This window comes from Mustela erminea, chromosome 8 (assembly GCF_009829155.1).
Source record: "Mustela erminea isolate mMusErm1 chromosome 8, mMusErm1.Pri, whole genome shotgun sequence".
Classification (NCBI taxonomy): Eukaryota; Metazoa; Chordata; class Mammalia; order Carnivora; family Mustelidae; genus Mustela; species Mustela erminea.
Window position 1 is genome coordinate 22,291,756 of NC_045621.1, and position 23,472 is coordinate 22,315,227.

The window sequence follows — 23,472 nt, forward strand, 5'->3', positions numbered from 1 at the left end:
AGACAGGGAGTTGTGCGTTCTTGAGGGAGCAAGAGGACAGAGAGAGGGAGGCTACCATGGTATAGTGCATTTGTAATTTACTCTTTCACTTTTTCTCTTGCCATGATGTTTCAAAAGAAAGTCCTGTGTTTTAAAACATTAATTTTTTTTAAATTTAAAAAGAAAGAGAAAGAAAACCAAAAGGGTTCTTGCAAGACAGACCCTAGAGCTCTTTGAAAACATCAAATAAATCCCCTCCAGCATGTTCTCCCTATGTGATGCCTTTGTACATTCATTTCAGCCTGTGGGCACATTTCCTGACACACAAAAGATCTCAGTGCCATGTTGACAGACATAAACACATATGGATTACTCATTTGCCATTCTGGGTATTGAATTGCATAGTATTTTCTATAAAATTAATTTTATATGAATTAATTACATTAATTATATGATACAATTTTATGTTCTTGGAAGCGAAGTATTATTTCAGATGGGATTAGAAAAGCAGGGTTATAACCAGTTGATTATGTGGTTCCTTGCCTACGTGTCAATGACACACAGTGTATATGGTTATGCATCATAATTAGAAACTATATTTACACACACACATTACCATATGTATGTATTTGTGCATGTGTGACTATACATGTATATAAACATACATCCATCTATATTATAGTTATATGGAGATACTATGTATGTATATACACACACATAGCCTCCGTTTTATTATCTATTTATGAGCCTAGTTTTCTATGTCTCCCTTTGATCTCCTAATTTGTCTTTTGCTTTGGTTCTGGGCATGTGTCAGTGTTTATTTTTCTTTTAAAAACTTTGAAAAACATAGGACCTGTTCACCCATACGGATTTATTATTTTAATCATTTTACAGAAAACTGATTCTGTAATCTAACATACAGAGCAATGTTTTACATACTATGACTTTTCTCTTCCGTCGCAGAATTCAGTTTTGAAGCAAAAATATAGAAACAGTTACTAAGTATGCTTTCATGCCACGCAAGTCAGAGAGACATGGTCATTGTTTGCTTCATATTAAAAAGCAAACAAACAAACAAACAAACAAAACTTTGGTCCTACTTGCAGAAATACAAGCTATGTTGAATCCTGAGCAGTGATTTTATGCAATCAGGGGTCTAAGCAGCCATTACTCTACCTTACATATAGGGTAAAAGAATAGAAACGAACGTATAAAATAAATCTACAAACATATGTAAAATGCCACCAAGATGCCTTCCCTAAGCCTTTATCTTTGAAGTAAGAATGCTAATTTTAGAACGCAAGCCCTAAGCCTCATGTGGTTCCTGAGTCTGGAAGCCAGGCTGACTCTCCACAGGGGCTTCACACCTCCGCTGTTTTGACAGCACATGTTTCACTTCTGTTTCACACACTGACAGAGAGACCCAGCCGTGCTCTAGCGACTGAGCTACCAAAAACACTATTAGCACGAATCTGCCCTTTTCTTAGAAGTTCAAGTTCTCAAGCAAACAATGAGTAGGTCTTTTAATTATTTTTTAAAGCCCCAGAATATATCCTTTAAAATAGATCTTAGCCATTTAAAATAAGTCATCAAAATATCCTCATGGCAAGTTCAGCACGTGAGGAGGGGTGAAAAAAATAGACTTTGTGCTGTTTCTGCTTATTTAGAACTAAGTATGAAATATCTAGGCATTCAAATCCCAGGCTTTCTTGTGTAATGTGGATTTAAAAGGAAGCAATGATTAATGAGTTTCAGATACAGTACAAAAGTAATCTCTGGGGAAACACATTCTTAGCTGAATTGGTAGCTCTCCCCAGCAGGGACATTTGAATACTTTGAGAAAAACTAAGAAATTAAGAAATGAACAAAAATGAATAGGATTTGCTTGGCACCACTGGGAGACCTTGGCTTTAACTCAGTATTTAAAACCAACTAAATTGGTTTTGTTGCTCAGCTCATGTTCTTTTTTTTTTTTTTTTTCCCCTCCCTAAAAGTCATCCAAAGGTTTTTTGGTGTGTGTTTGTTTTGTTTTGTTTTCCTGAGGTTTCACCACCTTAGCAGGGAAGTAAAAAAAAAATATTTTTAAAAATACTGAATCTACATTTAATGACATACAGCCAAATATAAATGCATGTGGATATCATTGCTACAGGACATTGTTATCCCTATGCTAGGAAATAAATACACTCTAAACAATTAAACCCTAATAGAGGTCCCTACGTATTCACACGGAGTTGCATTTTTAATTAAATGTTTGAACTTCAGTTCCCAAGCGTTCATAAAGCAAAAATGTAGTATCATTCTCTGCTGATTTGGAAGGGTTAATGTCATCTCCTCACTTGTTCTAAGGAAGAAAGTTGAACACTAAGAAAAAGTGACTCATGCTTTCCCTTAGAACTTTTCCAGGAGCTAAGCAGCAGATAGGTATTATAAGCGATAAAAGAAAAGAAGAAGAGGAAAAAAAAAAACCCTAAGAAAATTTTTCTTTCATTTCAGAATTGAAAATTCACTAGAAGAGGTGTTAGGTGATTTATCTAAGGTACAAGTGGGATGAGAATACAAATCTTCTGGTTGCTAGTGAGATTAGGCTTTTCTAAAATCAAATATATTTGTCAATGAAGAACCAATAAAGAGCACAGCTTACATAGATGTGGCAAAGATCAACCAAAAAACTTAATACTCTAAAATACTTTTACTCCACTGAGAACAATCTAAAGAAGGGAGAAACGGGAAGGGAATTAACATCTATTTTGTGCTAATCACTATTCTAGGCAATGCGTGTATTTTTTCCATTCAGTTCTCATTTTCAGATGAGGAAACTGATGGATAGCACTTAACTGTTTTGACATTTCCCTTGTCAGTAGTAGTGTTAGTATGAAATTTCAAATTTATCAGGTTTCAAAGCTCAGGGTTTTTTCTACTTTTTTTAGAATGTTGGGAAAAGAAGAGAGTATGTCGAAACGTTTCCGCATTTGCAAACATACCTTCTCGGGGTCCACAGTCTCTCACGGTTCATCTCCCTCTATGATTTCTCCCCCTTTGGATTTCCTTCCCTTCCCCTATGGTCCACTGTGCCGTTGCTTATGTTCCACATCTGAGTGAAAGGTAATTGCCTTTCTCTACTCAACTTACTTCACTTAACAGAATTCCCTCCAGTTCCACCCCTGTCAGTGCCAATGGTGGGTATTCACTGTTTCTGAATGGCTGAATGATATTCAGAGGGGAGGAGTGTAACAGGGTGGGTGTAACACTCCCTGTACACCAGGAAGGGTGTAACAGGCTGATGGTATTGAGGAGGGCATGTGCTGTGATGAGCACGGGATGTTATACTTATCTAATGAATCAATGAACACTACATCAAAAACTACTTATGTACTATACAGTGGCTAACAGAACACCATTTAAACACACACACACACACACACACACACACCCCTTCTCACCCAGAACACACAGGCTAGATTTCAGTTGTGAAAATAAATCCATATTCTCAAGCAAAAGTTATATTTTGGGATCAAGAAGCTTTCAATCATTTCATTTCTGAGCTCTATTTTTGTTACTTTGTCAAACTCCCAAACTATTGTGACTTTAAGCCCAAATGTAGAATATATCTTCGATACAACAAAGGCACTTAATTCTCTAACTGTTTTACAATTTTTTAATGGGTGAAAGGTAACTCAGAGAGCTATAAATGGCAATAGAGTGGCTCTTATACAAACATCATAGACATGTATGGATTTTCCACTGTTTGCCCCTTGCATCTCTCTGATTTTATAGCATTTTTTTCAAAGAATTTTCTCCATAGCACAAACTCAGTGGTTTAAGTAGTCATTTGCAATTATAATCAGATACATTTTTTTTCAGGAAGAAAACCATTTGGGGCCTGTCATTTTATATTTATCTATACACGTGAAATTTAGAAACACACTCTAGTTTGGGAGCTTTTATTTCTATTAATTTGAGGAATGTATATTACTATTTATTTCTTCTTTAAAAATCTAAGATTTTATGATTCAGAAGGAATATGTTTCAAGTCTTCTCTGGTCCTGAACATCTCTTAGTCATATTTAAATGGATTAAAATGTAAATGAGCTGAAAATTTACACTAAGTCTCTCCCTGATTTAAATATAAATCAGACATCAAAATTGACATGAGATGGCTCAACAAATATTATTAAGTTTTAAGTATTTTTCAGTATTTTCATTTAATAATGAACAAAATCTAAAGTAAGAAGCCACTGTGCATTGTAATACACATTAAATACATAAAACAATTGGATAGCTACTTAAATTACGCAAATGGTTTTCAATGAAATCACAAAGGAGTTGATGACCTATATATTGTGACCTCTGATGTATTTATTTTACACAAATGGTATTTAGATTCTCTTAATTTTTAAGAGGCACTTGAACCAAGACACTAATTCTTGATTCACCCCTTTTCCCTGAGCACCATAGGCCTGCATTTGAAGCATGATACAATTTTAATTGCAAAGATTTATCATTATGACATGTAATTTCTAACTACATGAAATGACAATGTAATGCATAGGTGTGAAATTCAGCCACACATTCACTATGTGAAAAGTGACAGCAATAACATAGGCTGTTTCCCTGCTTCATTTCATTTTTCTAGCCATGCTATATAAAAGATATATCTAGAGATATGTCAGGGACTCTTTCATTATCTGTTCCATACTTTCCTTGCAAAACGTACTAAACTGTATTCTTTGAGCGACACTATAAAAGCTCAAGTCACATTTCATCATATTTTGTAGGTAACTCGTAAATGTGGATTACAATTGAGTTATACATGAATTCCAGAATTTATTTTGTTCATTTTCTTTTAATTAATAAATGAAAATGTATACCTAAGCATATAGAGACTGACATATAGCTTCTCAAAAATCTTTTAAATTGTTACTTCCCTCTAGTTCCTTGAATAAAATCATATGTCTGGAATAATATAATAGAAAGATCACTAGACTAAGACAAGGACAAGAAGCTCATCTTGACAGAACACAGAACACACAACTTCTAGAGCTAAACCAAAACAAAATAAAGCACACGCCAAATACAGTTATTTATCTGTTCTTTTGAATTCTAGTATTAATAAAGAAAAGGTCATGAGGTCAATTTCCAGTTAGAATATTTTATTTAATTCTGCTCCTGTACTCTCCCATTTCAGTTTCTATCTATAGGAATAACATACATATCCTCACAAAATACTTTTTAATATCACAATAATTCAACCTACTTGTGCAATATGAATCCTTTTAGAGTCATTTAACTCCTTAGGTAAACTATCTGCACTAAACCAATTCTCATTAAGAAATAAAATGGTAGGACTGCACTGTAAAGGTGATATCTGAATCGTAGGAGTCATTTCAGAGATTCTCAACTAATTAGAATATAGCAGAAGATGAAAAAAGTTCCGTGTCATGACCTCCTTCCTTTTCATAATCCCTATAACATGGTGAGACAAGGAAAATCTGGAATTACACTACCTAGCTTCAACTCTGAACTCCATGAATCACTGCGTGCTCTCTGGCATGTTACCCATCATTTTGAAACTGCGGTTCTTTATCTTCAAAAGGAAATAACTACAGTAACCTACTAAATGGGGTTACTATAAAGGTGAAGAGAGATCAGGTTTTTAAATAATTGGCTTCTATATGGTAAATGCTTATTAATTATGGATATTAAGAGTAGTAGTACTACATACATTCTGGGCTTTATTATGCTATATGTATTTTTTGTTTTCTAGATTTATTATGCTAAAAGGAGTAGAGGTAAAGTCATTAAAACAAAAGGCATACAGATTAAAAGAATTCTAGTAATACATTTAGTTTAAAAACTAGAATTTATAGGAGTGCTTGAGTGGCTTAGTCTTGTTTTGGGCTCAGATCATGATCTCAGGGTCCTGGGATCAAGTGCCCCTCTACCCACCCACTGAGCTCTGCTCTCAGAAGGGAATCTGCTTGAGGAGTCTCTTTCTCTCCCTCTGCCTCATCCTCCATGCTCACTTGCTTTCTCCCTAAAATAAACAAATAAATCTTTAAAAAAAGCCTAGAATTTATAAAAGGATTTTTTCATTGAACATCACCAGATACATAATTTACACAATATAGAACCACCCCACTAAATATTAAAGCAAATTGTTTAGAGAATTTGATCACATTAAAATTAAAATATATTCTTTATTTTATCAATAGTTGCCAGAATATGCCCATTAAATATGTCATTAAATATATAATTAAAGTTTGAAGTGCCTTTATTTCATAGTAATCAAAAATGCTTTTCTGATACCAGCTTTTTTCAACATTATTGATACTGCAAATTAAACCTCTAATTTGCATCTCAGAGCAAATGAAATTGGATAATTTGAATGGTTTTAGAAGAAAGAAATGTTATGGTTCAGTGTTTTTCTTTACTTTTCTCAGTAAATATTTATCAAAATTCTTATGGTTGTTATGATTCAATAACCCGAAACAACTTGACTTAACCTGTAAGAAAATTATAGCCAAGAAATATAAAATATATGGCAGAGAGTAGATCAAAAAGTATTAAAAGTAGGGGAAGGGAAAATATTATGAGAGCTACAATAACAGAGAATAGCACTGTGTTGAACTTCTAGGTAGACTGGCAAAGAAGATACAAGTGAAAACCTTCTTTAACCTCTAATATCCTATGACAGTTGTAAACTCTAGTTGATGTCTATTACTAAGAGAGCAAAGTTTAAAGGAAATTCCTAGAATAAACATTCCTTTTCTTTTATTGCTTTGGAACTATAGTGGAGTCACTAAATCAGATAACTCTCAGAAACAACAACAGAAAAAAAAATAGTAATTCAAATTTCCATGTTAGCTTATTACATCAAAAGGTGTTGAGCCATGGAAATTTATACTTATTTATTCCCTGATAGATACAGATGAATGGAAAATTCCATTAATCATTTATGAAAAATTGGCCATTTCTATTATAACTTGTACATTACAAGAATAGCTATTTTCTAGAAAGTTAATAAGAGGTTTGTTGTACCTCTATTCTCTTTATGTATTACTATATTTTATCAATTCTACGATGCATTTTTCATATTTAATACCTCTAAAATCTTGATTCATCATACAATCTTTTACATTTCTGTTGGGCTTTCACTTTTTCTCTTAGTGTGGCCTACAAACAATGACTAATAAATATTTCTTAAAATTGACGGTGACTTCGATTTGATGAAATATGGCAGACATCTATTTGATAAAACATTTTATAGAGGAATTTCTTTTGTGACTTATTTATTATTAAATAAATATTGTGTTATGTATATGAACTTTCAGTGTGGGATGGAGAATACTAAAGACATGGGCATTGTTTATGCCAGAAAGAATCCTCAATAGACTTCTCAAAATAGTTTCTCTGCTAAAAAAAAAAATCATTATTCTCTCCTAATCCTTAAGTCTTTCAATGAAGTCATTTAAGAAATAGACACTGGGGCCAATATATAACTAGATACTTATATATTGTGGGAATGAAGATAACAGTAAAAACCTCATTTTTTTAAAAGTCACATTTCTGACAAATGGAAAATCCGTTCTAATAACCATAACTTAAAGTACATTAAGAAGCAATGCAGCTTATTCAAATATAAGATCTGGTCAGGCCCCAAATCATAAATGACATATTGTGTATCTTACAATTTGATTATATAGGCCTAACATGATTTCAACGATCATAAAAATAGGCTGTTTCTATTATTCTTACCAAAAGCATACTTCTCAAATAACAATGAATAATATATTCATTGCAGGAACTGCATTTAATGCTATTTCTATAACTTACTATTTAACTTTCACAACCATCTTACAAACAGAGAGTTCCCATTACACTCATTTAAAGATGAGGAAACTGAGGTTTAGAAAGTTGAATCTGAGGATCCGAAGGGAGGGAGTCTCAATTCAGAGCTGATGCTCTGATTCTTTATGATATTTTGCATGTAAATATCCTTGCCTACAGCCCTGTGTTCATTAAAACATGCTGTCCTAAAATAGAACTACCCTATGACCCAGCAATTGCACTACTGGGTATTTACCCTAAAGATACAAACGTAGTGATCTGAAGGGGCATGTGCACCCGAATGTTTATAGCAGCAATGTCTACAATAGCCAAACTATGGAAAGAACCTAGATGTCCATCAACAGATGAATGGATCAAGAAGATGTGGTATATATACACAATGGAATACTATGCAGCCATCAAAAGAAATGAAATCTTGCCATTTGCGACGATGTGGATGGAACTAGAGGGTATCATGCTTAGCGAACTAAGTCAAAAGGAGAAAGACAACTATCATATGATCTCCCTGATATGAGGAAGTGGTGATGCAACATGGGGGGTTAAGGGGGTAGGAGAAGAATAAATGAAACAAGATGGGATTGGAAGGGAGACAAACCATAAGTGACTCTTAATCTCACAAAACAGACTGAGGACTGCTGGGGGAGGGGGGTTGGGAGAAGGGGGGTGGGGTTATGGACATTGGGGAGGGTATGTGTTTTGGTGAGTGCTGTGAAGTGTGTAAACCTGGAGATTCACAGACTTGTACCCCTGGGGATAAAAATATATGTTTATAAAAATAAAAATTAAAATAAAATAAAATAAATGCATATATTATAAATAAGAAAAAAAATAAATTTAAAAAACAAAATAAAACATGCTGTCCTTGATGGATAAGGAAGATGTGGCCCATATACACTATGGAGTATTATGCCTCCATCAGAAAGGATGAATACCCAACTTTTGTAGCAACATGGACAGGACTGGAAGAGATTATGCTGAGTGAAATAAGTCAAGCAGAGAGAGTCAATTACCATATGGTTTCACTTATTTGTGGAGCATAACAAATACCATGGAGGACAAGGGGAGATGGAGAGGAGAAGGGAGTTGAGGGAAATTGGAAGGGGACATGAACCATGAGAGACTATGGACTCTGAAAAACAATCTGAGGGTTTTGAAGGGGCAGGTGGGGGTGGGAGGTTGGGGGAACCAGGTGGTGGGCATTGGAGAGGGCACGGATTGCATGGAGCACTGGGTGTGGTACAAAAACAATGAATACTGCTATGCTGAAAAAAAAAAAATAAAATAAATAAATAAATAAATAAATAAATAAATAAATAAAACATGCTGTCCTTTTAGTACTGCACTGTCTAATATGATCACTAATATCTTTAATATTGATCACCTCATGTGGACATTTAAATTAAAACAAATTAAAAGTAGAAATGTGTTTTTTCCAAACTAGCCACATTTCAAGTTCTCAGCAGTCACTCAGTTGTGCCACAGAATTGACTATTTCCATCATCACAGAAAGTTCTATAGGACAACTGATGCTTTTGAAGGTAAAACAGATTAAAAAGGAGGCTGTTGACCCCAAGGAGATGCTTGACTATAAATAATATAATAACTGGGAAAAATACTTTCCCAATGCTTTCACATTGTGGTTGGTAGGTAAATATTTGTCAGAAATATAATATTTACTGAGAGAAGACAAGTAGGTAGAGATAATTTAGAATAACTCATATCTCAGCACAGTGTCTTGAATATCCAAGTGGAAAAAAACAAAGCTAACAAATATTTGAATTGACATCACTTTCCAAAAGAATCCTGAACTTTTCACCCGTAAAATTGAGGCTATTAATAAACATGAGTTATGGCTAAAAGTTGATTTTTATTCTTATTGCTTAATTTATTTTTTAAAGATTTTATTTATTTATTTGAGAGCAAGAGCGAGAAAGCATGTAAGAGAGAACACAAGCAGAGAGAGGGGCAGAGAGAGAAGCAGACTCCCTGCTGAGCAGAGAGCCAGACAAGGGGCTTGATTCCAGGACTCTGGGATCATGAGCTCAGCTAAAGTCAAGTGCTTAGCTGCTTAACCTACTGAGCCACCAAAGCACCTCAGTAACCTTGATTTTTAAAAAGCCATAGTTGAATGTCAGTGGCTATAAAATTAGTTAATAGATCTGATACTTTTAAATCAAATCCAGTATATACAATATTTTCCATTTTGTGTGTGTGATTGTATTTTATTGTCATCTTAACACAATTTTTCATAGATACATTCATGATGTATTGAAGTATACAACAATTAAAATCAGAAAATTATTTCTAAAATACAACCTTAAGAGCTTCTGTTTAAAGTTTGGATTATTATTCCTATAGCCAATTTAGTATTTCACAGAGTATAGTCTCACCTGGAGAAACTATCCTAACATTTCTTAAGAGTGACACAGGAGGTGGCGCCTGGGTGGCTCATTAGGTTAAGCCTCAGCTTTCGGCTCAGGTCATGATCTCGGAGTCCTGGGATCGAGGCCCACATCGGGGTCTCTACTCCGCAGGGAACCTTCTTCCTCCTCCCTCTCTCTGCCTGCCTCTCTGCCTACTTGTGTCAAATAAATAAATAAAATCTTAAAAAAAAAAAAAAGACACAAGAGGAAGAGATGGAAAATAGATTTAAATTCTAGAACAACATGCTCTTATTAGCCACAAGACTTTAGGTCTGGTTTCTTAGACGTAAAATTACAATAAAGATACTTTCCAGGTCAGCCTGAAGAGGCTATGTGTGAAACAAAGAAAAGGAAGCTGAAAGCACTTATAAAGTATAAACCTCCATAACAGTAGGAGATATTATAATAATCATGCTTTCAGTAACATCTGAAGACAACAATGTGTATCCTCATTTCTACCTCTGACTGAGAGTTTTAGGGTCTGCCAAGCTTGGAGCTGTCTCTTCTAGCTTAACTATCTATCTTTATCTCTACCTCTATATGATAAATATATCTCTATCAGAATTAATTTTTTTATTACCTATATTTTATATATCTACATCTATAGGTGGATAGATGATAGACAATTTGCCAACTCTTTACGGATGAATGTCTGCTGCACCAACAAAGATAATGTCCTGGGATGAGGGTGAGGAGGCAGATATTCTGATATCTTCACCGCTTTCCTTGAAGTGAAATTATGGACTCATGGTGATCACTATCAATTTCCCTTATTGCATTTGGGACCCTGACGAGCAAAAATTCTCCTCCACTTTCTAAATGTCATAAGCAAACAAGCACATTTTCCCAACAAATGAGGTTCAAAAAGGGAGTTTTTTGACCTTGCATGTTTTCTTTCCTTAGAATATGTATGTTTTCTCTCATAGGAAAGGGAATCAGCAGTTCTCGAACTATCATAGGGACAACAAAGAATGATGACAGAAGTTTGAAGTCTCAAGTAGGGAATTTTCCTGAAAGACTTCCACAATCCTAGCTTTCCCCCAATATTTTTCCTAAAGATGCCATAGGGATTAATAAGAATGTAGTTCAGAGAATGGGATACCTTCGGGATCCCTAAATGGGACAGAAATCAACAACAGGGTTGTTTTTTTCTGACTTCAGCAGATTATCCTAGTATTCACAAATAAAAATGTGCAAGCTAAAGGGGAAGGAATAATTCCATTCCCTGAAAATCCCACTGTCTCATGCCTTATTTCTCCAGTAACAGTATCCTTTCTAACGAGTGGTACAGCAGGAAAAGAAATTCCCATTTTACGTTCATTCAATTCCATAAATTCACTCATCGGTTCTCCAAAACTGAGAACGAGTCCTAGAAATAGGTTGCAATGGCCATTCTAACTGAGCTCATATTTAAAATATTTACTTTCAAATATATTTCTGTTTTACCTGTACACCAAAACGTATCATTATAATTTCCCTTCTTCTAGTTAATACACACTATCTGACATGGCAGGCAAACAATCTTCTTTGAAAACATTGCTCAGAGTATCATTTTTAGAAACTGTGGACCTGATCTAAAAATTGATGCCTTCATAAGAATGTGCCACTCTTCACTGATTCCATCTGTCTCACAGTGTTTTCACTATAGATTAGTTTTGATCAAATCATTTTCCAAGTAATTTATCCTTAAGCTAGGAGTATTCTTGGAATCATTTTTTTTTTCCTTCAGATATCCATGATACGCTTAGTAGTTCTTCTCATGTAAATATTAGCAGTTACCTTTGGCAAACATTGTATTTAACAACAACTTCTGAACTAGGCTAGCTGAACTCACTCAAACATGACTAAGACCTTTCACAGAACAGTTGAAGAATGCTTAGCAACTCTAGTGTCAGAAAACAAACTCAGAATGAATGTCTCTTGTCTAGGTCAAGGCAAATGTCAGGGCCAATGAAGGGTGAAACATGACGATAGAGATTTGAAATGAAGGGCTGGGGTAACAGGTGCTTGGCATGGGCACTGAAAGACGGGCGAGAAGTGCTATCAAGTACTAAGGACAGCGATCACACTGAGAGGGGACAAAGAAAAGCCTCAGGCTTCTCCCTGCCAGAGAAATAGAGCCTGTACATAAAATAGCTTCAAAGTGGCATCTGAAGAGACATTGAAATTTGGAGCATCTTTTTGTCTAAACAAGTCTCTTTTCAAGGCCCCAGTGAAGCAACAGGAGCCTATTTGAATATGCAGAAACAGGTACAATTGTTTTGTCAGTGAGTTGGCACAAAGAAAAGCGAGGGACAAAACAATACAAGGAAAGAAGATGAAGGTTTCCTATGCAAACGCTATGTGAGAGGTGCTGTGGTTGACAAGTTCTCTACTTTGATATTTTTAATGTCTGTAATAACATCCTGAGGTGGGATTTTCTTCTCAATTTTAAAGATGAAGACTAAGTCTCATAAGGACACTCAGATTGTAAGTGGTGATCTGACATTTGAATAGATTTTTGTTTTTTGTTTTTTTTCTGATTCCACACCCAGGGTCTTTGACATACACTGACTTGATTACAGATGGCCTGTCCATTTCAATGTTAGGTCATTTACTTGGCTGTCACTGAATAATGCTGAAGGGGTTTGAGAAATTTAAATGTTGTTACATCAGATGTTCTATCTCCTGATCTAAGCATTTTATTTCATTTTTAGTCTACCAGAACTCAGTAAACTTAATATATCCTTCCCTTATTATTGAGGGCTCCCAAAAATAACTTTAGCATTTTAATTTTGTTTAAAATGTTTGCTTCTCCAATTATCAAATAATAATCTAATCAAGATGATCCAGTACACAGTTAACGAAATAATTTAAAATAGCCGTAAAACATTAAATAAAAGCACTAATACATGAATGTGTTGGTCTGAAAATATGGAGATATTTGGTAAAATCTGGAAAACATAAATTGCATACTGGTATTACCTAAAATTTCACCTATTCAAAAGAGATATTCTAATAATTCAGAAAATAGAAATTCAAATATTTAAGGTGAAATTTTATAAGAAAAATGTACATGTTTATGTAGTAAATATATATCCAGGTTATCATCATTATAAATAGAATATGTAGGTATTTCTCAAAGATTCCTTCATTTCTACAATATCACATATAGAGGAAATTGTACAATATTATCCAGATGAGGCAGTTTTATAAATTCTAGAAAGGAGAAAATAATAGTGTTTTTTCTTGTTCTTCTTCTTTGATTTTTTTGTTTTTTGAGTTTTTTTGCCCCATATAATGAAACAACTTTTAAGATTTTGGACAGACAGGTAACTAAATCAGTAGAAGCTGGTAGACTTCAAGTTGTAAATATATTAGCTGTTGGTTTGAATTTATAATAGGGATATTTGGTTAAGAAGGATCTGATAAAAACAAACAAACAAAGAAACAGCAGAACCCCATCATGGGAGTGATTAATAAAACCACAGCCATGTACAAGTGACCTTAACAAAGGAAGTAATGAATTCTCTCCAGTTCTGTAGTCCTACCATTCTCAATGGGCTCAAGATGATTATGTGCCTGAAGGACCCATTGATGGAAATATGGCTCTCCTCTGACCAGAAAAGGATGACCCAACCTAACACAGCACCTAGGGATTGCCAAGACAAGTTCCTTACTTCCTTTTACATTGTGTGGCATATCCCTGGCCTCGGGACCTGCCTCTTCTCCACTCTGTTCCTCCTCACTGACAATGAACCAGGGAAATGTGAGCAGCAGCAGTAAAACAAGTTTTCCAGAACTTATGAGTATGTTTCTTGTCTTTGGGCACAACAAGAATGAAAGTAGCTAGGTAAGATCTATAGTAATAATTATAGTCCAAGGAATATCTTTTGGTGAGCATCAAGCTAATTAATAAGAATATGTAAGGTTGAAGATAATTTATGTCTGTGTTAAGTGGCATCCAACCATTAGCCCTTATATATGACAGTCCTCAAGTTAATCAAACCCCTTTAACACAAAGGTAGAGTTTACAGGAGGTAAATGTAATTTAAAAAAAAGAAGTTATATTATTCTAAAGTCAATTCTGCAAAAAAGATTTTAGGAGAAACAAAAATTTTACATATATATTGAATATATATATGTGTGTGTGTGTGTGTGTGTGTGTGTGTGTGTGAAATCATAATCTCATCATTTGTTACAATCTGCATACTTCTTACCCCCACAAATAGTACTTGTTATTCACCTTGTTGAAAGTGTTTAAAAATAAAATATTGCTTAAAAGGAAAAATGACCGTGATTATTATTGTCCTTTTTGTGGTTTACCATTATGCAAAGTTGGTACCAAACCAAATGGCAATACAGAAGAAAGTTTACTCCCAGCATCTTGCTAATCTCCAAGCTCTTCAATACCCACATGTTTCCATCCATGAAACATCCATGAATGGAAACTCATAGTATGCTCTTTTCATTTTCACCCCAACCTAAGGAGTATTTCTCATCATTCAGTCACAAATTCATCTCCTCTCTGTCCCATTCCTTCCCTTCTCTCTAGGAAATGATAAATGAATAAAAATTATTTAGGTCAAGTAAATGAAGATGTTAACTAGATATTATTTCTCGGTAACATAACTTTAATTAAAAACAGAACAGTGTTTCTCAAACTTTTGTGGCCATGAGAATCATTGGAGGGATCCTTAAAATACATATTGATGGGCCCCACCACAAGAGTTGCTGGTCCATTAGGCCACAGGTAAAGCCCCCAAATTTGCATTTCTACCAATACTCAGGTGATACTGATACAGTTGGTTCTTTAAGAACTGAGTTAATAATTTATTTTATTTTATTATTTTTTTTTGTGTTCCTAAATATGCTCTCTTTTATTTTCTTTATTAATTTTTTTTAATTTTATTTATTTTTATTTCCAGCATAACAGTATTCATTATTTTTGCACCACACCCCGTGCTCCATGCAATCCGTGCCCTCTATAATACCCACCACCTGGTACCCCAACCTCCCACCCCCCGTCCCTTCAAAACCCTCAGATTGTTTTTCAGAGTCCATAGTCTCTCATGGGAACCATGAGAGACTATTATTTTATTTTATTTTACTTTTTTATTTTATTTTATTTATTTTTAAGAATGAAGTTAAACATTTTAATTCACTAGGACAGTTAAATAGTGAGGTATCTGACTACTCAGCAGGTTTTCTATTCCCCTTCATATTATATAAGACAGCCCTAAAGTTAGGGCTAACCCTGTAGCCCTACACTTAATATAACCCTAAAACTGTTTTAAATTTTTATCTGCTTGCTTTGCATAGCATATAAACAAACAAGATAGAACAATTACCTTTCCAAAATATGAAAACAATCTTATCGGAAGTGAATTGCAATGCTTGCTGGTTATTTTACCAGGTTACCTAGAACAATTGGCTCTTTAAGATACAACTATCAAGCAAATTTCTTCCCCAATTCCGCTCTCTATGTACAGTGAACTCTTACCCTTCCCCATGTATTCTAACACACAAATAGAATCATGCTTATTGTGTGAGTTCTGATATTCAAAATTGGAGTTAACATTACTGATTTTAATCACCTAGAATAAGATCAGTGATGCTGGGCTGATGTTCAATTGTAATTCTCAGCCACCTGATAAATATGTTAAGATATCTGGACAATTTCTAAGTTGCTTAGATTTTCCACCATTTATTTTATTGCACTTTTGTTTATGTTCAAAAATAAATTAATACTAACTCTTGAACAAATGCATTTTTTGTTCTGAACAATCAATTCATTCCTTAGCCACTTATTACTTAGCCACTTATTAGTTAGTCACTTATTTTATACACACACACACACACACACACATACACAAATTATTATAAGATTTTCTTGCAGAATAGGGAATAATGTTCTTGAAATTACAGTGTTGTATTCTGGTATGACACAAGCTGTCATGATCTTAAGCAATAATGGTGTAAGCTCACTCAATAAATAAGGTATGTTTAAATGGGCATAATTTTGATTAAATAACTTCAAAATATTTGAGTAGTACTAATGTTAGATGTAAAAATAAATAAGTGAGTTCTTTAAAGATTGATTTTTTGGAGATGAAAAGATTATTCAAATAGCAAATATTATGGAATAATAACATATCTCAAATATTGTAAAAAGTTTAAAATATATTCATTTTTTCTTTAATATAAATATATGATGATCATTTAATAAACCATAATTATTCCTATGTAAATTTTAACCAGATTATATTATTTTTAGACTCTTCACTTTAATCATTCAATTTTTCTCTATCCATTCCATTTCTAAAATTCTTCCTATCATTATTTTCATGCAAGTAGCAATTTAGTCAAAAACTCTGCTCTTTAGTAAGGAAACTATCTTTGGAAGAAAAGAACAAAAAAGTAAAATGTTAATGGAGGAATCTACAAATTCTGAATAATTTTCATTTACCATTATGCCATCAATTCTACAGCAATCATATCCAAAATAAATAACATAATCAGCATTTCTTTCTCCATCCAAAATATCCAATTTTAGCTTACATGTCTGGCTAACAATGAAGCCATTTCTATTTCTAATTTAAAATGATGCAATTTCTAACTTGAAATATCTTATACCCACTATAAATCAAAGAAACAAATAATTTTAGTAACCTGACAATATCAATGCTATTTTTACTTAGTATTTTGAGGCAATACCTCTAAAAATTATAATTTTTTAATGTCAAGAAACATTACCACTGAGTGGACTCAAACACACATAAAATCACTATGTCTTTTGATGCAAAATATAGATGATATTAATTTAGGCTAAATTAATAGTTTAAACTCCTATATCCCACTGTGAGATGATAATTAATTACTAATTAGCACTACTTAATTACAGGCACACATAGCAAAACTCTTGATTAGAAACCTTGTACCAAACCTCCTACGATAGCCTATATGAGCTATGAACTATATGGACTGAAAGGTTATCTGCAAGATTGCCAGGACACGCTTACAAAACAAATTTCCACAAAGTGCTGTGTTCTTTTTGTTTTTGTTTTTTTGCAGCAAGTTGGTAAGTTGAGGTTGTCAGCAATTACCTTTTTCCAATCTTAAGGGGGAAAAACCAATAATAATATTGAAATGTTTTAAGAAAGAATTTCTGATGACATTTAGTGAGTTACTGAATAAGATAAATCAAAACTAAATTAATAAATCAAGGTACATTTTCCAAAAATAAGGGACTGTGCAAAAAACTAGATTAGTTTAACTAGATATAAAGGCTGTGTATTTACTGAGCTCTAACGAAAGTGAAGGTTATGGTGTTATTTATTGCAGAGATTTGATGATACGGTCCACTGTTCACCTGAGACCACCAAACAGAGCGTTCTTAAACCTGCTTCCTATCTCAGTTTTCAGTCACTGAGCATTTCCTCAGAGTGTACTTCTGTTCAGCTGAGATACAGTATTACGGTATCTTTCAGACTACACTTAACAATATCTGTAAATAAAAGCAAGGGCATCACAAGGCATTATTTCCCATGAAATGAATAAAGACTAGATATTTAAATGCTTTATGGTGTTCCTCAGTATAACACACACCACAGTAAACATACACACATATGTGTATGTTTATTGCATTTAAATTGATAATGAGAGCGTATTTCCAATTTTGTATGTTTTCCTTACCGGTCAAGTTCTTCAGTCCAAGTTCTTGAAGTCCAAAGTTCCCATCTTTTCTATAGTTTAAAAATACTGCCAAGGCATATCGATCCTCATACAGTTTTGTCCCACGGATAATGCGCAAGTTCTCCAGCGGCAGGTAACGAAACTGATTAAGAGCCACTAACACATAGCCTGTGACTTCTCGAATAGACTGAAAAGACAAAAACAATTGCCTTTGTTAAAAAAAAAAATAAAGATTATTTGTCAGTACATTAATTTCCCCATTATATTGTAAATAGTTACCTTGATAATACAAGAAAACAAAAGGTTACATTCTCATTTGAAGTATGAATTGTACTCTTTAAAAAAGTCATGAAGGTGGTTATAGTAAAATAATGGATTTCATTTATAAAACATTCTTCATAACTAGAATCTGAATATAATTAAAGGAATAAATATCTCATTTTCAACAGACTAAAATGAGGTAAGAACACCTAGATATCATCCAAAGTTTTTATAAGAAGAAGCAAATTCCTAAGCTTATCACAAGTAAAACAAAGCTGCATCAGTCTGTAGACCACGGGACATATTTTAAACTGCTATACTGATGTTTAAAGCTATCATTAGCAAAGACAGTTAGCATATATGTCTCAGGGAAACACAAATATAATAAACAATATGCATTAAAGACTGATAATAACCTCTAATTTAATTACAACAAAAAAATTTTAAAAATTTTATTTATTTATTTCAGAGCAGAGAGAGATTGAGAACAGGGGGACGGGGAGGAGGAGGAAGAAGCAGACTCCCTGCTGAGCAGGGAGCCCCTTGCCTCCCTCCTGATGCTCAGTCCTAGAACCCTGAGATCAGGACCGGAGCTGAAAGCAGACATTTAAGCAGCTGCGCAACCCAGCACCCCTACCTACAACCACAATTTTTATTTTTACTATCTATTGTTTAACATAGCATAAATTAATTACTTGAAAGTTTATAATACCTTTTAAAGAAAATCACAAAAAAAGCCCTTAGGTTTCATTTAAAGTTAGTTTTTCAGTAAAATAACCTACATTGTGACAGCTATGAACAGCATGCATTAAGGTTTTAAAAAAATAAATATAAATAAATATATAATGTATAAATATATAAAATTGAATATATAATATATAAATATATTAAACACAAAATATACAAATATTTATATATATATAAAATGTAGAGGTGGTAAAATGTTTTATGTTATTTTAATGTCAATTTCATGTCTGTATAGACCTCTTAATTTCGATGTTCCTGTGTTCAATCCTTGATACTGTCTTTTCTATCTACTCTCATTCCCTTGGTGACCTTATCTAGTTTCAAGGTTGATGATCTCCAAACTCTTACTTCCAACCTGTCCCCTAAACTCCAGATTCCTATCTAACTGTCTACCCCACATCTTCACCTGAATGCCTACTAGACTTCTCAGATACTCCTACGCATATCTGAATACGCATCTTCCTTGCCCCAACCTTCCAACAGCCTTTTTCATCTCAGTTGTGGTCAATCCATCCTTATTATTTTGGCCAAAGTCTTGGGGTCATTCTTGACTCCTCTCTTGCACACCAAATCCAACCCATCCTATTTGTTCTACCTTTAAAATGATCAGCAATTCAATCACCTCTTATATCAACCACTGCTATCATCTGAGCCATCATCATTCCCTTATCAAGATCACTGCTATAGGTCTCCCTATTTCTAATTCTTTTGATTCCTTATTATGTATTCTTAGTTAAGGCTGGACCTGATATTTTTATTTATTTATTTTATTTTTTTATTTTTTAAGTAGGCTCCATGCACAGCATGGAGTTCAATGTGCAATACTTGAATGGATGACCCTGAGACTGAAACCTGAACTGAGATTAAGAGTTTAAGAGTCTATGCTTTAGCCAACTGAGCCACCCAGATGCCCTTGGACCTGTTTTTATTTTTTTTTAAGATTTTATTTATTTGACACAGAGCAAGCGAGAGAAAGAGACACAGAGCAAGCATAAGCAGGGGAGAAGCAGTCTCCCTACTAAGCAAGGTGCCTGATGTGGGGCTCGATCCCAGGATCCTGGGATAATTACATGAGTCAAAGGCAGACATTTAACGGACTGAGCCACCCAGGTGTCCCGATCGTTTTTTTTGTTTGTTTGTTTGTTTGTTTTTTAAAGATTTCATTTGTTTATTTGACAGAGAGAGACAGAGAGGTCACAAGTAGGCAGAGAGGCAGGTAGAGAGAGAGGGAGAAGCAGGCTCCCCGCCAAGGAGAGAGCCCGACGTGGGGCTCGATCCCAGGACCCTGGGATCATAACCTGTGCCGAAGGCAGAGGCTTAACCCACTGAGCCACCCAGGCGCCCCCCGATCGTTTTTAAATGTAAATCAAACCATGACACTCCAAATCTTAAAGCCCTGAAACATCTCCCAAGTCACTTAAAATAACAGACAATATTCTTTCACGAATGAGTCCAAATCTATCTGTTCTGCCTAATGCTACAACAACTAGCCATATGTGGTTATTGAGTAATTGCAATGTAAAGTTGTTGTGAACTGAAATGCGCTATTTTAAAGATTCCATGTTGAAATCATATTTTAGATAAATTGAGCTATATAAAATGCATTATTAAAGTTCATTTTAGGGGCAGCTGGGTGGCTTAGTGGGTTAAGCCTCTGCCTTCAACTCAGGTCATGATCTCAGGTCCTGGGATCGATCCCCACATCTGGCTCTCTGCTCAGCAGGGAGCCTGCTTCCCCCACCCTCCACCTGCCTTTTTGCCTAGTTGTGATCTTTGTCAAATAAATAAATAAAATCTTAAAAAAAAATAAAGTTCATTTTAACCTTTCTTTTTACATTTTTGTTATGGCTACATGGAAATTTAAAATTATTTTTTTATGGCTGTCACTACATTTCTGTTGCACAGTGCAATACTATATGATCTGGTCATCAATTCTTTTTGTAACTTTTTCTTTAACTCTCTACCTTTCTACTCTACTCTCTACTCTATTCCAATTTTGCTGGTTTCCTTGTTCTTCTAACGTTCCAAGTGCTCAGTATACTCTTAAAGTTCTGAGTTTCTTTCCCTTTTATTACCTTTTTGGTTAATTTCCTCACTGCCTTCAAGTTTTCTGTCAAATCTGTCTCAGTGGAAGACAATGCTAACAATGCTAACTAACAATCCTCACAAACTTTGCTGCTCGAATTTTTATTGTCCATATAGTATTTCTCACCTTCTAATTTACTATATAGTGTATATATTTATTATATTTAGTATTTATAGTCTGTCTCTCCCTTTCTCAGAATATAAGCTCTGCAAGGGTAAGCACTTTCATTTGTTCATTCGTGTCTTATGTGACCACAACAATACAGGCACATAGTGAGACACCAATAAATATTTGCTGAGCACTCTTGCTTTTTTCTGCCCATACCTTCACCAATTATTGGTAAAGTCCATAGAGTCAAGAGAAGTGCCCATCTGGAGCCTGCATTCCTTTTCTCTAGAGAAGACCCATGTTCCAAACCCCTTTGATCCCAGAATTTCACTCCCAAATTGCCCTAATCCCTCCTCTAGATCCCATGATATCATCTTTCCAGTTCTCTTCCCCAGTCAGGGGACTGTGCCACCACTTTAATAATGCACCACTTGGTATATGCCCAAGCATATACCAAGCAAGGATAGGTGGTCCAGGTACAGATGTGTGAGTGGAAAATACATAGATGCTAAATGTACAGGCCAAGGGTCCATTCACTCTGCTCAGAGCTTCCTATAATACTGGTTAAAGAACTGGTTAGAGGAGGGGCTAAAGGCTGGAGTCCATCTCTCTCCATGCCACCATACTCCTGAGGAGTCCAAAAATTTTAACATTTCACCCGGCCATCCAAGTTATTATAAAGATATTTCTGTCCTAGTGGGAGGTTATATATTTTAATAATAATTGTTTTATTTAAAATAAATAATAATGACACAAAATATATAGACCTTCATTTATACTCTCATCCCAGGTGCCACAATTCTTAGGAATGAACCTGCTAACACTAATCATCTAGAAAAGTAGAAACCTATGGAGCAAAGGGTCCATTAAATGGATGAAGGTTCAAGGAACCTATGAAACCATTCATATCTGGCACTGGACTGGGAACTCTAAGCCACTGTAGGCATTCCTGGGACACTGAATATTTTGGATTAAAGAGATGAATGCTTAGGGAAATAGAAAAAAAAAAGAGGTGAAAGGTCAACAGTGGCATGTATTATTTGCATACCACATTTGTTTAAAATTGCATTTGCCTGGAATAGTCTACCCTTGGAACCCTACAAATCCTTCTTCAATCACTATTCTAATGGTTGAACTCAAATCCCTTTGTGTTCTTAGAAGAGAGATCAAAAATATTTTCTAATATCATTTGGTCTAAAAAGTAAAATTCTTTCAGTCATTATAAAGACAATTTATCTTTTAGCTTGTATACAGTAATTATCAAGTGCTCCAAAGTACAGTGATAACACAAAGATAAACACGGGGGATGGAGGCTGTAATCAGTCTTTCACCTAGAGTATGTCATAGTGTCTATCATTCTTCTTAACACATTTACCATTAGCTCCAACTTCACTTAGAAACTGAGTTTAATTAGACCCTCAGAATAATGGTGAGAAATGTGGGCTCAACTGCCAAGCAAAGCTGAGCTCAAAAGAGTTCACACTTACTAGGCTTCACACTTGCTGGTTATGCAGTCTTGTTAAAATTGTTTACTCTCACTGAGCCTCAGTTTTTCTATCTTGAAATAAAAGATAGCAACAACTCTATTAAAAAGATTTTATAAGGATTAGAAGATATAAGAAAAATGTCTGGAGGGAGGGACCTGGGTGGCTCAGTCAGTTAAGGCTTCAACTCTTGATTTTGGCTCAGGTCATGATCTCAGGGTCCTAAGACTAAGCCCTACATCAGGCTCCCTGCTCAGCGTGAAGTCTGGTTGTCTCTCTCCCTCTGCTCCTTTCCCTGTTCTCTCTCAAATAAATAAATAAAATCTTAAAAAAAAAAAAAAAAACTATTTAAAGAAAAGTGTCTGGCAAACAGTAAATGTTCAATAGATGTATCTATTATAAATGTTATTATTTCTGATAATAACCCAAACTATCAGTAGACTATGTGATTTGAAAATAATAATTATACATATTATTACATTGCCTTTAATCTTTATTATGTAACCTTTATATCTTTTATTTTTTTTAAGATTTTATTTAATTATTTATGAGGAAGAGAGAACATGAGTAGAGGGAGAGGTTCAGAAGGAGAGCAAGAGAGAGGAGCAGACTCCCCACTGAGCAGGGAGCCAGACCTGGGGCTCTATCCCAGGACTCTTGGATTAGGATCTGAGCCAAAGGCAGACACTCAACTGACTGAGTCACCCAGGCCCTCCCCCGCTTTATATCTTTTTTTATATCTTGCCTCTTCAACTTGTAATTTTTACTCCTAAATTACAGAACTGGTTCCTTATATGGTTTCTGTGTATGGTATAGCCTTTAGTACAGACTCTGGCACTGAACAGACATTCAGTAACTG

The 23,472-nt window shown here is 34.6% G+C and overlaps 1 protein-coding gene across 5 annotated transcripts in view; it reads right to left on the reverse strand.

The window, feature by feature from the left end:
- The window catches only part of ERBB4 (erb-b2 receptor tyrosine kinase 4), a 1,157,734-nt gene that overhangs the window by 515,116 nt on the left and 619,146 nt on the right, over positions 1-23,472 (reverse strand). For 4 of the 5 annotated variants that reach the window (XM_032354682.1, XM_032354680.1, XM_032354683.1 and 1 more), the window contains exon 3: positions 17,928-18,114. The exons of the other annotated variant lie outside the window; for it this stretch is intronic. In XM_032354682.1, coding sequence (XP_032210573.1) covers positions 17,928-18,114 — 187 coding nt within the window. The remainder of the gene's footprint in view (positions 1-17,927; positions 18,115-23,472) is intronic. 5 annotated transcript variants of the gene reach the window in all.